The sequence below is a fragment of the Bison bison genome, unplaced genomic scaffold (assembly GCF_000754665.1).
Source record: "Bison bison bison isolate TAMUID 2011002044 unplaced genomic scaffold, Bison_UMD1.0 scf7180017864297, whole genome shotgun sequence".
In the NCBI taxonomy this organism is placed as follows: Eukaryota; Metazoa; Chordata; class Mammalia; order Artiodactyla; family Bovidae; genus Bison; species Bison bison.
In genome coordinates, this window is record NW_011494869.1 from 7,110,790 (window position 1) to 7,127,985 (window position 17,196).

General features: G+C 50.1%; 2 protein-coding genes across 2 annotated transcripts in view; one reads left to right on the plus strand and one right to left on the minus strand.

Annotated features, from left to right (window-relative positions):
* The window catches only part of KCTD19 (potassium channel tetramerization domain containing 19), a 27,710-nt gene extending 12,527 nt beyond the window's left edge, over nucleotides 1-15,183 (plus strand). The window contains exons 3-16 of the mRNA XM_010851046.1: nucleotides 799-949; nucleotides 1,931-2,122; nucleotides 3,347-3,478; nucleotides 6,534-6,744; nucleotides 7,897-8,057; nucleotides 9,339-9,442; nucleotides 9,934-10,076; nucleotides 10,269-10,352; nucleotides 10,614-10,728; nucleotides 11,108-11,735; nucleotides 13,073-13,264; nucleotides 13,437-13,591; nucleotides 13,933-14,034; nucleotides 14,925-15,183. Coding sequence (XP_010849348.1) covers nucleotides 799-949; nucleotides 1,931-2,122; nucleotides 3,347-3,478; nucleotides 6,534-6,744; nucleotides 7,897-8,057; nucleotides 9,339-9,442; nucleotides 9,934-10,076; nucleotides 10,269-10,352; nucleotides 10,614-10,728; nucleotides 11,108-11,735; nucleotides 13,073-13,264; nucleotides 13,437-13,591; nucleotides 13,933-14,034; nucleotides 14,925-15,038 — 2,484 coding nt within the window. The 3' untranslated portion in view covers nucleotides 15,039-15,183. The remainder of the gene's footprint in view (nucleotides 1-798; nucleotides 950-1,930; nucleotides 2,123-3,346; nucleotides 3,479-6,533; nucleotides 6,745-7,896; nucleotides 8,058-9,338; nucleotides 9,443-9,933; nucleotides 10,077-10,268; nucleotides 10,353-10,613; nucleotides 10,729-11,107; nucleotides 11,736-13,072; nucleotides 13,265-13,436; nucleotides 13,592-13,932; nucleotides 14,035-14,924) is intronic.
* Nucleotides 15,184-15,583: 400 nt separating this feature from the next.
* The window catches only part of PLEKHG4 (pleckstrin homology domain containing, family G (with RhoGef domain) member 4), an 8,408-nt gene continuing 6,795 nt past the window's right edge, over nucleotides 15,584-17,196 (minus strand). The window contains exons 17-21 of the mRNA XM_010851118.1: nucleotides 16,952-17,129; nucleotides 16,520-16,636; nucleotides 16,143-16,379; nucleotides 15,880-16,053; nucleotides 15,584-15,594 (exon numbers count right to left, since the gene is read on the minus strand). Of these exons, the coding sequence (XP_010849420.1) occupies nucleotides 15,584-15,594; nucleotides 15,880-16,053; nucleotides 16,143-16,379; nucleotides 16,520-16,636; nucleotides 16,952-17,129 (717 nt within the window). The remainder of the gene's footprint in view (nucleotides 15,595-15,879; nucleotides 16,054-16,142; nucleotides 16,380-16,519; nucleotides 16,637-16,951; nucleotides 17,130-17,196) is intronic.

Consider the following 17,196-nt stretch of genomic DNA (forward strand, 5'->3'; position numbering starts at 1 on the left):
CTGGGTGTTCTTTGGAAGGACTGATGCTAAAGCTGAAACTCCAATACTTTGGCCACCTCATGCGAAGAGTTGACTCATTGGAAAAGACTCTGATGCTGGGAGGGATTGGGGGCAGGAGGAGAAGGGGATGACAGAGGATGAGATGGCTGGATGGCGTCACTGACTCGATGGACATGAGTTTGAGTGAACTCCGGGAGTTGGTGATGGACAGGGAGGCCTGGCATGCTGCAATTCATGGAGTCGCAAAGAGTTGGATATGACTGAGCGAGTGAACTGAACTGTGTAGTAAGCAGGTTCTTTAATTAGCTTCACACTGAATCTGAGGTGTTCTGTCCATTATGAGGCTCTTAGAGAATAAAACACCCACTCCAGTGTTCTTGCCTGGAGAATCCCAGGGACGGGGGAGCCTGGTGGGCTGCTGTCTATGGGGTCGCACAGAGTTGGACATGACTGAAGCGACTTAGCAGCAGCAGCAGCAGCAGAGAATAAAACTGGTCATGTGGTGCCTTTAGAGGACTACTTTTTAATTATTAACTATAAATTACTCTTAAAGTTGTATAAGATAAATTTTTATCACTCAAAATTATAAAGCAGAAAAAACTGCTTCAAAATCATAAAGGAAATATTCATCAATATTTTGAGTAACAGCATATCATCTTATAGACTTAAATTCTTACCTAAATTGAGTGAGTGAATTTATTTCAAAACACTTTACCATATCCTAGTATTTTACCCCAGAATTGGTAGATATTTACTTGGTTTAAAATTTTCAAAGCAATAATCTTCTTTATCTAACAGACTCTAGATAATCTGAAGGAAGGGAAACACCATCTACGTGTGAGGCCTGCAGACATACCTGTTGCCGAGAGAGCATCTCTGAACTACTGGCGAACGTGGAAGTGTATCAGCAAACCCTCAGAATTTCCTATAAAAAGCCCAGCCTTCACAGGTATCACCACAGGTTGACCTTTTGTGAAGCCCAGATCAGCTTCCCTTCTCCTCACTCTAACAGAAGTGGAGAGTGCGCTGATTTCTGAACTAGTTCTAAATGATTTCTCTACCTTCCTGTCGTCTCCTTTGATTTTGTACCTGCCACATGCCCTCTCCATGGCTGCTTACCCACTGGAACTAAGCATCCTTCTCCATGTTCATTCCTTTGCATACTGGTTTCACCTGGGCAAGGCCAGGCTGCCTTCCACCCTGTCCTAGTGGTCAGGGAACTCTACCATCAAGTCACCTCTAACCACCACACAAGGAATGTCTCCAAATGACCACTGCTTGGTGGGTGCCTTGTAGTATAGACTGACCTATTTGAGACACAAGAATAGACATTCATGATTATTGATGGGTTTAGAGCTTTGGGGAGAGTTAAAAGGATCTATTTTATCTGTAGGTCATTTATTTTATCTATAGTCGGTTTGACCAATTAGAAAGAAACAAATGAGTAACCAGTATGAATTTTTCAAAATTATTTTTCCATTTTATTACTTAAAAAAACTAAACTTCTCACCATAGCCCACCCCAGGCCCTTTCTTACTATCCTAACTTCATTTTGGCCATTTCCCTCCCCCATGCCTTCCTAAGCTCTGGTCACCTTGGCTCCCTTTCATTCCGTGAATCCTGCAAGTAATGTCTCCCCAGCTGGATAACAGTATGAATTTAATGACTTTAAGTATATGAGCCAAAATTTCACATGTCCCACTGCCCTTCACTGTAGAATAGATAGATTTCTCTTGCCCTGTTCCCCACCACACCCTTGCCAAACCTAGGGTTACACTGAAAGGAGTGAGAATGAGGAGGCATCTGGCAGGGACCATCTCTGGGATGGTCTCTCCAGCTTCCTCTGGGCCCCCTAGGTCAGTGAGCGCCCCACCTCTGAAAGCCCTGACCTCTGGAAGTTGGTGATGCCCTCCTGCACATTTTCCTCCAGGCCTACATGATAAGGCGCCTTTGGGACTCATGGATACACCACTGTTAGACACAGAAGAGGAAGTGCACTACTGCTTCCTGCCCCTAGACCTAGTGGCCAAGCATCCAAGCCTGGTGACTGAAGACAACCTGCTGTGGCTGGCTGAGACCATGGCCCTGATCGAGTGCGAGTGCAGCGAGTTCCGCTTTATTGGTGATTGTTTTATCATGGGGGAGGGGAGGTGCCTACGGGTGGGTGGATAGGGCTCATCCACCCCTCCTGACCCCACACCCCTTGGAAGCCCAGCTTGGGCCTTAGGGCCTCAAGACCTTCCCTGAGCAGAGCTGGTGGAAGCATGACAGAGCCTTCCTGGAGGCAGATGGATTCCCAACATTAGGCTGCCACTAGCCTCAGGGCTATTTTATTCCCTGTTCATTTTGGAAGGGCCTGGGTGTAAAGGGGCACTGGAAACCACCTGTAGTGGTATCAGGGGCCACAAGAGTTGATGTGAAGGGCAAGACCTTGAGCAGAACTCCAAACTACTCTTATTTCTCTGCTTTTATGTATCCATCTAGGCTGTAGACCTCAGTTTCTCTTGCCATAAAATGAGGAAATAGAGTTGTTTCAAAGGATAGTCCCTTCCTGCTCTCATCTTCACTAAACTCAGGATAAAGGGGAAGAAGAGGGGATGGTGAAAGGTTCCCCAAAATCATTGCAGAATTGTCTGCTTGAGCTAGTGGCCTAAAGAGGGATAAAATTTTCAACCCTGGACAGAAGAGAGCCTCCATTCTGCATTGCCCAGGACAGGCTCTGGTGAGGTGTGAACTCACCTGACTCTTAAGATGCTGCTGCTGCCTAGACGAACAGGGAAGGAAACGCCCAAATGGTATTGGGGCCCAAATGCCTGGAACCCCAGCCTTTCCTGTTCATAGTCACCTGGGAAGTTGTCTATAATATGTTTCTGAATCTTGAAGTTGATTCACACAGGACAGTAGCGCTGGCTCCATCTCTGCCTCCCACACTGAATCCAGGCAGGGGCAAACTGCACGCGCCACCAGCCAGCCCAGGCTCGCCCAAGCCCTTCCTCTCTAAGCGACAAGACAGCTCCCTCTTTTGGAATGACCTGCTCTTGGGTCAAGACTCATAGGGTAAGTCTCAGGGCCAGTGTGCTCACCAAGAGAGCCTACCTGCCTTGGGAGCCCAAGGCCAGACTATGGGAAGCCATACCCACGGACTCAAACACAGGAAAATAATTTGGGATCTTTCACCTTGAAAACCACAGACTGAAAACTAATCTAACCAGGTATGTTCAGTAATTGTTTCAGAACAAGGAGAGCCTAGGATAAGCTGCAGCATCAAAAACCTCCCAAAACCTGGACCTACAATTAGATCAGAAATAACCTTCTTAACCCATTTTGTTTCCCCTTGCTTTTCAAGTGAATTTTCTCCGCTCACAGAAGATTTTGCTACCAGATAATTTCTCCAATATAGATGTGCTTGAAGCAGAAGTGGAAATTCTGGAAATCCCTGAGCTCAGTGAAGCTGTGAGGTTGTACCGAATGAACATGGGTATGTCCCCAGGGGAAACGTGCCCTCCCCTTGACATCCTGGGGCAGTCTGGGCTTTGACCAGAAAAGCCAAAAACAAACATCTTCCCTCCCACCAACCACTTTGATTGGCGGTGACAGAAGAGGGTGTTTTGGCTGACTTAGAATCTGAGAAGAGAAATTTCAGCCTGAAACCTGGCATGCCCTCTGTCTGCTCAGTCTTCCCACTGAAATGTAGGTAGCTCAGCCCAGACTGGCTGGGGAGGGAGGCTGGGCCTGAGGGCAGGTTTCCCAAGGTCAGGGGAGGTCTGCCCTCCTTTTGGACAAGTCAAACAATTGGGAACTTATAACTAACCCCCACCTGCCACTCCCGCTGTCCTTCTTCTTTCAGGCACAGCTGGACGGCATGGGAAATTCTTGGGCGAATTCCCCATAGTACTTCAGTTATCCCACCCACCCCCAAATTCCCTTGTCCTTCCTCCTTCGAACCCCTGGCTGCTGTGCCTGTTTCTGCCTGCTCCTGCCACTTCCTGACCCTGATCCAGTTCAGCCTTCAGGCTCCCAGTCCAATATCATGCTAATTTGTCCCTCATATTTTTTTATTAGCCTTTCACCATCTCATTTCCAAACCCTGCATGTCTATGGAAGCTACTGTATATATTGCAAGAGTCAACTACCTTTGCATGGCCTCAGTGGGCATTCTGAGAATGCATAGAACTCTTACACATGTGAAGTTTGGCCTGCATGTTGCCAGACATTTATTCTGTGGGAATCAGATCTTCCCTGCTTTGAGGCCCAGTTCTTCTAGACTTTCTCCCCAGACAATTGGAGTCCTATTCTATTTGGGGGTAGTAGAATCCTGCAGCAGGTCTCAGGAGCCTCTTAGGATCTTCCAATCCACTTCAGAGGGTGTGAGTTCAAACCTCTCCCCCAGGGCTTCTGTTCCTCAGAGAACAGAGGTCAGAGAGCTGAGCAGAGTAGGGCCTGCTGTTCAGGAATTATGTGAAGCTGGAAGGGAGGCATGCTGCTGGACGGGCTCTGTAAGCCATCAGCAGCCCCCAAACACAAAGCCTGTTTTTTTGCCTTTCATAAAGCACCATAAGTAATGGAAACAGCCCTGGTAGTCTTGAAAATAGAGTCACCCTCAAACCCCTGCTCTGGCCCACCTAGCTTTGCTGTTTGGGGCAAGGTACTTAGTAACTAACTATGCTCTCAGGACATAGTTTCCTCATCTGTGATAAGAGGAGAATACCACTCCTCCTGCAGGGTTGGAGACAACCCACAAAAATCACCCAGCAGTTTGCTGTTGGCCCACGGGTGCCACTGGGACAGGCTCATGTAGACTGAGCATTATGGCCACTGCAGGAGAACAGTGAGCCAGGAACACGACCACCCAACCCAAAAGTAACACTAGACAATGTGTCTCGGGAAAATTCTGCCCAGGCGTGTTAGGGACTGTGAGTCTGGGAAGCCTGTAATGATATCAGGTTCTCTGCTATAGTTGTCGTTCTTTCAGTTCAGTTCAGTCACTCAGTCGTGTCCAACTCTTTGTGACCCTATGAATCGCAGCACACCAGGCCTCCCTGTCCATCACCAACTCCCAGAGTTCACTCAGACTCACGTCCATTGAGTCAGTGATGCCATCCAGCCATCTCATCCTCTGTCGTCCCCTTCTCCTCCTGTCCCCAGTCCCTGCCAGCATCAGAGTCTTTTCCAATGAGTCAACTCTTCGCATGAGATGGCCAAAGTTCTGGAGTTTCAGCTTCAGCATCATTCCCTCCAAAGAATCCCAGGGCTGATTTCTTTCAGAATGGACTGGTTAGATCTCCTTGCAGTCCAAGGGACTCTCAAGAGTCTTCTCCAACACCACAGTTCAAAAGCATCAATTCTTCGGCGCTCAGCCTTCACAGTTCAACTCTCACATCCATACATGACCACAGGAAAAACCATAACCTTAACTAGACGGACCTTTGTTGGCAAAGTAATGTCTCTGCTTTTCAATATGCTATCTAGGTTGGTCATAACTTTCCTTCCAAGGAGTAAGCGTCTTTTAATTTCATGGCTGCAGTCACCATCTGCAGTGATTTTGGAGCCCAAAAAATAAAGTCTGACACTGTTTCCACTGTTTCCCCATCTATTTCCTATGAAGTGATGGGACCGGATGCCATGATCTTTGTTTTCTGAATGTTGAGCTTTAAGCCAACTTTTCCACTCTCCTCTTTCACTTTCATCAAGAGGCTTTTTAGTTCCTCTTCACTTTCTGCCATAAGGGTGGTGTCATCTGCATATCTGAGGTTATTGATATTTCTCCTGGCAATCTTGATTCCAGCTTGTGCTTCTTCCAGCCCAGCGTTTCTCATGATGTACTCTGCATATAAGTTAAATAAGCAGGGTGATAATATACAGTCTTGATATACTCCTTTTCCTATTTGGAACCAGTCTGTTGTTCCATGTCCAGTTCTAACTTTTGCTTCCTGACCTGCATACAGATTTCTCAAGAGGCAGGTCAGTGGTCCGGTATTCCCATCTCTTTCAGAATTTTCCACAGTTTATTGTGATCCACACGGTCAAAGGCTTTGGCATAGTCAATAAAGCAGAAATAGATGTTTTTCTGGAACGCTCTTGCTTTTTCCATGATCCAGCAGATGTTGGCAATTTGATCTCTGGTTCCTCTGCCTTTTCTAAAACCAGCTTGATCATCAGGAAGTTCACAGTTCATGTATTGCTGTCGTTCTTTACCCATGGATAATTAGAGCAGAGCTTAGAACTAAGGGAAATTCCTGCTGAGACTGGGCCAGATGGCTGTTCTGAAATTCAAGTGTTAGCGATACAGCAAATTAATCCATCTCCCACACCCACCTCACCTCCCTTCCAGTGGATAGTTTTGACCTCAAGCAGACTGAATATAAAAACTGTACTGATGTTCAGCAGATTCAGATGTGGCTGTGCCAGGAAATAAGCTCCCACTAAGCCTCTTCAGTACAGATTCAAGACAACAGTTGGAAGCAAGACCCAAAGCTTCCAATACTGTTTTGACCATGAGCACCCTAGGAGTCACCCCTTTCTCTCCGGCACAGGTGGCTGTTCCCGGACCTCCTGTCCTCCTCCAAGCCCTGGGAAGGGGGGCCGTTCAGCAGGCCTAGAGTCTGTGAAGCCACTGTACATGATGGCCCTGGGTCTGCTTGTCAAGTACCCAGACTCCGCACTGGGACAGCTCCGCATCGAGAGCACACTGGATGGGAGTAGACTGTACATCACCGGGAACGGGGTCCTCTTCCAGCATGTTAAGTAAGGCCCTCCTTAGAGAATGCATCATCCCACTCAGGCTGAGCTTTACCTTTCTTTAGGAACCACCCTGGGGCCCTGTCCATGAGTCAGAGGAAATACAGGACAAACCCATCATTTTAGCCACTCCACCATCTGCATCAGTGTCACCAAATCTGGGCCTCAGAAGAGAGGGCTGGTGCCAAGGTGTACGGTTCCTAAGGTTCAAAGGTCTCAAACTGTATCCTCTGCAATCCATCTTGGTTCTAGCCCTGTGCTAGGTCCAAGGTGGCCAGGCCACAGCCGCAACACTCAGGATGCTGGATATTCCCCCTGCCATATTCCCCCTCCTACAAAAAGTCCTCCCCAAGGACACACAGAAAGTCCAGAACCAGGGATGAGCACCCTGTCCCCCGCCAAGAGCAAGGCAAAATAGGCTTCTTGAAGGGAGTGATACCTGGCCTATGCCCTGGGGAATGAGCTGAGACTGTTCCTACTAGTGCTGGGCACGGATTCTAATCCTGTTTTATAGAAGGGCAAACATGTTCTGAATAGAACTCTCTTAGGCTCACAAAATACACTGGTACCAAAACTAAAGATAGAAGTGGCTTTTCCTAAGCACCTGTGGAGAGGGTCAGCCAACCTCAAACACTATCTTACCCCAAGGGTGGGGCCTTTGTGACCCACCCCCATCCATCTGTCCCAGAGATGTCCCACCCCTGAGGTCACAGGGCACAGAGGGCAAAGAAAAGTGCCTTTAGAGGCAGTGGGGTTGATATTCAGGTCCCTAGCTTCTTTCCTGGGCATACAAGGTATCAGTTGTCTCCCAAACCATGACAGGCTGCCACACAGTGATTGAGATGTCTTGGGGCAGAAATAGAGTGGCTAGGCCCTGGCTGGATTCTGGAACCCAAGACAGGGCCTGGAGGCTTGCACCTAGTCTATTTAGATGGCTTTGCTGAAACAGGTCAAGCTCAGCACCAAAAGGATGAGTCTGTGTGTCCAAATTTACCCACTATGAGACATCAACAGAAACCAGTTAAGGAAATGATGTTAGTGGCCACAGGTTTGAGTCAGTGTTTAGGGCAAGACATTCTAGATATGGAAAGGTGACGGACTGGACTCCCTTAGGGTGCAGTGCTGGAGCACTCTGTGACAGGGCTTTCCTCTCGGCAGGAACTGGCTGGGGACATGCCGTCTGCCTCTGACTGAGACTGTTTCTGAGGTGTATGAGCTCTGTGCCTTCCTGGACAAGAGGGACATCACCTACGAGCCAATGAAAGTGGCTCTCAAGACTCATCTGGAGCCAAGGACTCTGGCACCCATGGATGTGCTCAGTAAATAAAGAAGCTTCTCAGTTTGGATGCAGCATCAGAGGAGGGTCTAGGGGATAGGAAAGGAAAGATAAAGCTGGCCAGAGCCAGAAACTATAGATGGAACAGGAAAGGAAAGCCAGACTAACATTTGTGGGTTTTGCCTAAAAGGAAACTTTCATGTAGGTGACTCCCTCCCCACCCCAAGCCCACAAGTAGCCTCAAGTAGTACAGACTAAGCAGCGCAAACGGGCCTGGTGGGGGCTGCATGGGTCCCCCAAGGGCAGGCCCGCTCTGGCCCTGGGAGCTGACACTGTGCCCCTTGGGTCTTCACAGACATCCAAAGAATGGTCCCTGGGTTCATTTAACAGGGGACATGGAGGCTCAGGGAGGGAACCTGCTCATATTATGAAATTGTGGTCAAGCTGGGATTTAAATCTGAGTCTAAAGCCAATGTTGTTTCACCAGCTGCCTATAACTGTTTACTAAAAAAAAGTTTTATATCAACTTATGCTATATTACTATCATTCAGAAACAATGTTTATTGGAGCACCTACCATAAACCAGGACATCAGATAACACTAGGAGTATAGAAGAGAGCAAAACAGACCCAGTCTCTTCTTTTCATAGGGTTCACAGTCTAATCATATACCTCTTAGTTATATCATCTGTTTATATACCCTTCATTCATGACAAAGTTCACTAGAACTAATTCTCAAATACCAGAACAAAGCCTAAGTTTAGTCATCCCCAGGAAAAGGGTCATGAATTCACCTTCCCAGAATAAAGCCTATTCTCAAGGCTTGGTCTCTGTAATGATTTGATGAGAGGCTGGATCTGTGATATCTGCCAAACCATAAGCACAAACGTACAGAGGGACTCCTAGCTCCAGTCTGAGTGGCCAAGTGGAAAATTACACACCCAGGACACACCCAGCCAGAAACTGAAGGGCTTAGCAAAGTAGGTAGAAAGGAACATTAGTCAAGCTTTCTTGGGAGAGGTGGGCTAGGAGTATAACAGTGGTGCCCTTGGGGTTGGTGGCCCTCCCCCAACTCAGAATCACCAGCTGACCCTCCAAGCTACTGTTTTAAACCCATCTCACCATGCAGGAAACTCTATGGTAAGCCACAGGGGAGGCCTGAGGAGCAGAGAGAGCTGGTGTTAGGGATTTCTGCTTCTCAGAGTAGGCAACAAAATACGACTGATGAAGATACTGAGTCTTAACACGTGATACCTTATTGACCAAATGCCCTACCTAATGTCCTTCTGGCCATGTGACATATTCCCTCTCATTGGTTTCCTTAGATGAGAAGTGGACGGCAGAAATCACTGTGTATTCCTCCCAACAGATCATCAAAGTTTATGTTGGAAGCCACTGGTATGCAACCACCCTGCAGACCCTGCTGAAGGTACTGCTGGCCTGAGGCTGCCCTCCTCTCCTTGTGGCTTATGTGGCTGAGATGCTCTGGAACCTGTCACTGACTCTCACTCAGCCTCCAGCACCTGCTTAGATCAAGGATTTTTCCCCCTACTCCTAGGTCCAGAGTGCTCTTACTGCATGAGCAGCAGGCTGGGAAAGCCTTTAGGAGTCTGGGTAGGGAGGGGCCTGGACCAAGGCAGGACGTAGGGTGAGGTCCCCGACGCCTCAAGGGAGTGGTTGAGGAGCCAGCAATCCTTCGAGCAGAGATGACGTGCTCCTCCCTGGATGCTCTGCTCCTCATGTGTCTTCTTGTGGCCAACAAGACGGGGAGATAGATATCCCAAAGCCTCTGCTCTGGAATGGGTGGGAAAACGAAGACTGCCCTACTCCTTAATGAGGACATAGCCCTTTAACTAACAGACTAACAGACTAACTAACTAACTAACAGACTAACAAAGTCTGATGTTCAACCCTTTGCAGTATCCAGAACTGTTGTCCAACCCTCAGAGAGTGTACTGGATAACATACGGACAGACCCTGCTGATCTACGGGGATGGCCAAATGTTCCGACACATTCTCAACTTCCTGAGGCTTGGAAAACTATTTTTACCATCTGAATTTAAGTGAGTGCAGGAAGGAAATCATATGATGAAACTCCCATCCCTCTGCAAGGAGGAAATTTGAGTTTGCAGCCTTGACAGAGATTATGTTATTTCCAACATGTGAACTGCTGTTCAGAGCAGCCACTCTGGAGGCCAACAACCCCATCCGCATTCCCACCCCAGATGCCCAGTGTGACCTCTTGTCATTCACAGGGAATGGCCCCTCCTTTGCCAGGAGGTGGAGGAATACCACATCCCATCTCTCTCAGAAGCACTTGTCCAGTGTGAGGCATACAAGTAAGGAAACCACTCCCTTGACACCATGATCTAAAGTTTGAACCTTTATATGCCTCTTGGGAATCCTGTCCTAAGTCCCACCTCCCAGTAGGACCTGTTCTCCTTATTAAGGGGATGGGGCAGGCCCAGGACTGGGCAGGGACCTAAGCAAAACTCTCTAAGGCCCCTCCTCCCTGAGTGAACTCTCAGCCAAAGGGCACACCTGGTCAATGGACTAGTGGAAGCTTCTGCTCACTAACCAAACCCTCTTGGGATCGGCAGGTCATGGATCCAGGAGAAAGAATCTGAAAATGAAGAAGCTTTTCCCATCAGAAGGCTGCACGTGGTAACAGAAGGGCCAGGGTCACTGGTGGAGTTCAGCAGAGACACCAAAGAAGTAAGTTCCAGCCTCCTCTGGTTTGGTGGTGTCCTGAAAGGGCACCAGCACAGGGCTCAGGGGGCAGATCCCACTCCTGGGGAGCATGGCAAAATGAAAGAGACAGGCCTACATGGCTCTGGCACAGTGACTGGTTTCTGAACACAAGTAAGTGCTGACCACATGAGGCCTGGCATGCTGATATGCCCTTTTGGTGTGTGAGAGGCCCCTGGGCTGGTTACCAACCCCACTCCAACTGAGCAGATCTCAAATGTTAGACCCATGTGGGGGATGAAATTGTTCTGGGTAAGCAAGCGAAGTCTTAAGAGACTCAGCTTATCAGATCTTGGGTAAGGCTTCAGTGTACAACATGCCCAGAGCTGCTGTGCCCTCTCCCCAGACCATGGCTTGCGTGCCAATGGAGTTCCAAGACTGCAATGACCGAACTATGTGGAACAAGGCCAAGGGGACCCTGGCCAGGTCCAGCCAGATAGAGGAGGCCGAACAGTACTCCCAGACAATCCAGATGTCCTTGTGCCGAGGTGCCAAGAGGGCAGGTAATCCCAGCACATACTCACACTGTCCTGGCCTATGTGCCAACCCTAGACACTGGGGGGGCCACCCTGAGAGTCCTCCCAGGAAGAAGTGTACCACTGTCAACCTCACACAGAAACCTGAAACCAAAGACCCTCCTGTCACCCCCATGCAAAAACTTATCTCCCTGGTAAGGGAGTGGGACATGGTCAACTGCAAACAGTGGGAATTCCAGTCACTGCCAGCCCCCCGGAACAGCTCCTTGGAGGAAGCCACCCTGCAGCACTCCTCAGGAAGTGAGGCTGTTTCCCAGCCCAGCACCTCAGCTTCCTGGAAAGGCCATTCCACAGCCTCAGAGAAGGACCCAGGCCCACAGGCAGGGGCTGGAGCCGGAACCAAAGACAAGGGGCCAGAGCCAAACTTTAATCCATACTTCCCCATGAAAAGAGCTGTCGCCCTGAAGGACTGGGGCAAGCAGAGGTCAAAGGAGAGAGGTGAGTCCTATCCCATCCTTGACCTAAGTCCCATTTACAACAGAGAAGGCAAACCTTGGCCAAGACCACAGAGTGAGTTAGTGATTAAAGGAGACTAGAACTGCGCTTTCACTACCGCCAAGCAAAAGACCCAGAAATGACAGGCACGCTGGCATGGCCTGGGGGCTTGAGAAGCCACATGAGGCATATGAAAGGAAGGACCTATAAAGCAATAGGGGCACAAAGAAGGGTTCAGGGCTGAGGAGTCAACGGAGGAAAGGAGAAATCTTGGGTGCTTGTGGAAACCTAAGTCATGGGTCTAGCAGCTGGAAACCAGTCTTCATAAAGTGATGAAAGATAAGGCTGATGACATTAGGAATCAGGACAGGTCTTATGGGTCAAGTTCAGGACCTGGTACTTTGTTCCAATCCTAAGTGGAGTAGCCAGCCACTGAAGCATTCTATACAAGGGAGCAAGCACAATCAGTTACGCATTTAGGAAGTTTGTTCCAGGGACAGAGGAAATGCAGTAGCAGAAGGTAAGTGTTGCAAGTGCCAAGACCATCCTAGGTGAAACAGTTTAGGCAGTTCGAGGAAACACGAAAGGATTGGGCCAAGGAGGGGACAGGTTTCTGATTTGGGTGACTGCAAGGGGGTGGACAGTTACTGAGGTGGGAAGGAGAGGAGTAGGACTTGGGGAAGAGGACACAGTGTGTATGAAGTACTGATGGGCATCCAAGGGAAGAAGTCCGGGAGATAGGAGAGTATATGGGGACCAGGCTGAACAGAGAGGAATGTGTGTGTTGGAGAAGTGAGGAGCAGCCCAGAGAAGTGGGCTGAGAACTGCTATTATGGACTGTTTCCTCTGCTCTCTCAAAGCCCTTCCTCTAGTATTCTGTCATTTTCTCTTTCAATGGCTTGTGTCATGCTTGGAGGGGTCTTCCTGGGCCCTGCCTGTGAGCCCACAGTTGGTTTGTCAATCATGTTCTTCAGAGTAGACATGCATCAGCAACCCCCACGCACGCCCGCCCCCCGCAAAAGCTCATCTCATAATTTTACAAAGATTTCCAGTCCCAATTCCAGCTGGGTTGTGATCAGCTCTATTTACTACTAGCCTAGTTCAACAGATGATTTGGAAAGTTCCTTGGAGTTCTGAAATTGAGGATGTAGCTTGCAGTGATTCCAGGGTGATGAAGAGAGGAGAGTTAGAACATGGCCCTGCCAGCTCAGGCTCCCGCTTCTGAGAAGCTGGAGGTGAGGGCTGGTGACTGACTGCACTGGTCTGTTGCCAGAGGTCTCCTCCCTGCTTGGGCTCTGATGGAGCTTAAGGAGAGACCTCTCCCCACGTTGTTTTCACAGAAAATCCTGCCTTTGAGCTGACCCTGCCTGAGGCCAGTGAGGGGGACAACACAGGGGTCATCCTCAAGGTGACCCACCCCCCCGTGGTGGGCAGTGATGGCTCGTGCATGTTCTTTGAGGACAGCATCATCTACACCACGCACATGGACCACCTCAGGCGCACACCGCCCCCAGCCAGCCCCCAGCCCCGAGGTGAGGCTCTGGAGCCGGGCCTGGCCCAGCCCATGGGCAGATGCCTGAGTCCCCAGCCAGTTACTTCAGGGATAGGGTCTCCCTGGAAGCCCTGCACTTCTCCCCCTAACCAAGGGTGGCTCTGAGGCCCTCGCTGTGGCAGATGTGGCCACACCCCCTCTCTCCTCCACAGAGGTGACTTTCCTGAGTTTCTCTCTGTCCTGGGAAGAGATGTTTTACGCACAGAAATGTCACTGCTTTCTGACTGACATCATTCTGGATTCCATCCGGCAAAATGACCCCAAAGCCATCACAGCCAAGGTGGTCTCCCTGGTCAACCAGCTGTGGGTACGTGTGATTGGCCCCAAGCCCTGTTCCTTCTCCACTGTCCCCTCGCTTCCACAATAATAGTGCAAGACAAGAGGGGGCATCCAAGACAAGGGGGAGCAGCTAGGGGAAGAGATCAGGGGCAGAAGGGTGGCAAGAAGGGTAGGGACCAGGAGACAGGGCGGCAGCATCTGGGCCGAGCCATGGCCAAGAGGCAGTTTGAAGTGACAGTACCCCTTGACCTCTGCGGCTTCTCCAGGCCCAGAGAAGCCCCTGCTCCGCATCCCACTTTAAGGGGCTGGGAGCAAATATGGGTCAGGCTGTGGCCTCCAGCCCTGGCTGACTGTGGGCTCTTCTGGCAGACCCTGCACATAAGCCCCAAGCAGTTTGTGGTGGATTTGCTGGCCATCACTGGATTCAAGGATGACCGGCACACCCAGGAACGCCTATACAGCTGGGTTGAGGTGAGGCCACCTGTACCCCACGAGAAATGGCGACCCTCTGGATGCCTCAGATGGACACTGTCTTGCTGCATGAGGGCCAAGCCAGTGCTGCCTAGAAGGCGAAGATAGGGAACTGGAACTCTAGTCGCTGGTCCCAGGGAGGGAGGAACAGTGGCTGAAATTAACCTGTCCAGAGTGGTCAAAAAGCAGTATTTGGGTCACTAGTTTTCTCCAGTGCTTACCAAATTAGCCTTCATCACTAACAACCCTGGCCAGGGATGCACATCATATAAGCTCGTTTTGAGGTGTTGAAATCAGAGAAACTATTGGCAGTCACATGCTTTCAGTGAGTTACAGATACCAACAGCACCTGATGTCAATACTTTTGTATTATACATTCCTTTTCTACTTAAGCTGCTATAAAGCAGTTTTTACAAAGAAAATTCTTCAATAAGGGCAAAGGAATAACTCAGGTTTTTGTTTTTTGAGTCCTTAAAATAATTTTAGAATTCAAATTTTTATTTGAATGTTGGAGGTGAAAAAGATTTGCCTAATTTTTCATTAATCTGGTATTTCTGTAATCAAGCACCTTATTATAACACCTTTCACCATAAACATAATAGTGCCAAGTTACTAGCCTCTGCCTAGTCTGTTGATTGGAAATGAAGTCAGCATCTACGATTAGGAAGTGGAAAACCAGTGACAGGAAACATGCACTTTTGATCCTCTATTCATTTCATTCTGTGCCCTGGTAGCCACTCTGAGCCCCAGGTCTGTGAGATGCCTTTAGGCAGAACTGAGGTCAACAGCACTAGCTGGCCTTGCCCCCAACCCTACCCCCACCCAGACAGGAGGACCTCACAAAGCTAGAGTAGCAACCAGCTAGGAATAAGACCAGCCTTTCCTTCCAGCTCACGTTGCCTTTCGCCAGGAAATATGGCCGCTGTGTGGACCTGCTCATCCAGAGGGGCCTGTCAAAGTCAGTCTCTTACTCTGTCCTGAGCAAGTACCTACAAGATGGCTAAGGTGCCCGGCCATGCTTGGGAAGATATGCTGCCCCCACATCCCACCCATCCCATTGCCAAGATGCATTTTAACCAGGGATGTCTCCACCGAAGGGTGCATTATCAGTTTATTTTTTATTATAAACAAATAAAGGATAAATCACAAGTCAAGGGTCTGGACTCCATCTCTGAGAACCAAAGACCTTACAACCAGTGAAATGATCTTATACAACTCTAACTGAAAGCTATTCAAAAACCTCTGAGTCCATGTAACCAAACTGGACTGGGGAGCTAGGGCAGGCAAGAGGAAGAGTCCAGTAGGGATGAGCCTGGCTTTGAGACCTGGAGTTGGGAAGCAGTGGCGAGGAACCCACCTCTGTTCCTCCTGAAGGGTGGGGCAGCTTAGTCACTACCAGAGCCACTCAACATCCCACTAGCCTACAGCATAGAAACATCCACCTTCTGCTCTGGGTGGGAGAAGAAGATGGGGACCGAAGGGGCCATGGGCCAGGAACCCAAAATGAGGGTGCTTATTTAGGCTCTGCTGCCAGAATCCCCTGGAGAGGTCACTGCCGATCTGTCCAATGGACACAGACATCAGAATGGGTGGTTGACAGCACTGTGCATATGGGCTGGAGGTGACCCAAGTGCTGCCCATGGCCTGGTCATAGCAGATCTCCAGGGAGATGATGCTCCTTGGATCTAAAGACTCCTGGATCCACTGCCCACCTTCAAGCCCAGGCTCAGACCTGTGGTACAAAGCCAAGTATGAACATATATTTCCCTGGCTCAGGATCCAGGTGGGGTCTCTAAGGAATGGCTCTGTCCCACCACCCTCATTTCCACCTAAAGACAAGGGTACCATAGGCCCAGGTAGAGCTGAGAAAGCGCTGGTAGGTACGAGGCAAAATGACACTCACGTAGGACAAGTCCTCCAGGCCCTTGCCCAGGATCTGCCCTGACACACAGCTGCTGTCTGAGCCACTGGAGCCACTGGCTGATGGGCATTGGGAGGAAACCTCTGAGTCCTCAGGAGCTGGGAATAGAGTCCAGGTGAGCTGTCAGAAGGGGAGGCCCAGATCCCAAGCCATGCCCTCCTGCCTCTGGGAAAGCCCAGAAACCTACTCAAAGATGGCTGGCTGCCCAGTTCGGCATCAGTCTCCAGTGCTGCTTCCTCTGGGAAACTGGTGGAATACAGGGGCCAGCGGAACCCCAGAAGAGCTGGGTCTCTGTGCAGATGCAGGTTGAGGGACCCCAGTACGGAGCAAGAGGCAGGATCTCCAGGAAGGGTGCCTGAGGCCCCCAGGTAGGGGCTGTCAGAGTCAAGAGGAGCCACAGCAATGGAGGCCCGAGAGCGAACTGCTGCATGAGAGAGTCCGGTTGGGTCAGGCCAGAGCCCAGCTGGGCCGAGGTCCTGAGGGGAGTGCAGGCTAGGGCTGCCAGAGGCCCACACCGCTCCCTGAGCAGCTCTCCCCACCCCACCCCCGCAGCCTGTCTGCTACCTTGGCACTTCAGGATATAGTTGACGGTGCGGTCGTTGATAGCTTCTTCGCTGGGTGCGATGTCCCGGAAGGCCTTGTTCCCCACACCCATAGACACCATCTCAGCCATGCGCACCTCTGGGTGGAAAGTGGGTGTCTGGACATCAGCCCGGCCCTTTATCACTCCTCCTCCTCATACAAGTCTCTCCTGGACACCTATAGCCTGGGGACTGTCCTGTGCACCAAACACTCAGAGGTTTACATGTCCTCAGCCTGAGATGGTGACATCAGGACTGCCTGACTTGAGTTCTTTCTCCTGTGCTGGCTGTTGCTGCTGGACCTTTTCCACCCTCCCCAGTATTTCCAGTTCCTGAGGCCCTCGCTGGGACCCCTCTGGGACAATGTAAGCTCTCCAAGGAGGGGATCGTAGGATGAAATGGGGCAGACACCCACCCTTGTTGTGGACGGCCTGCCTCCAGAGCAAGCGGGAGATGTCAGCTGTCCAGGCCTGCTTGGTGGCCAAGCTGGCAGCTTGTAGCACAAAGGTGTCCCTAGCCTTGCGACGGCGAAACCAGATCTCAAAGCGCAAGTTGTTGTCCCCACAGCACTCAGTGAGGCCAAGGTCTGCCATCTGTGTGGCCAGGAGAGGAGCTCAGTGAGGCTGTAGGGTAGGGGCGCTGGAGGTATGGGGAGGGGCC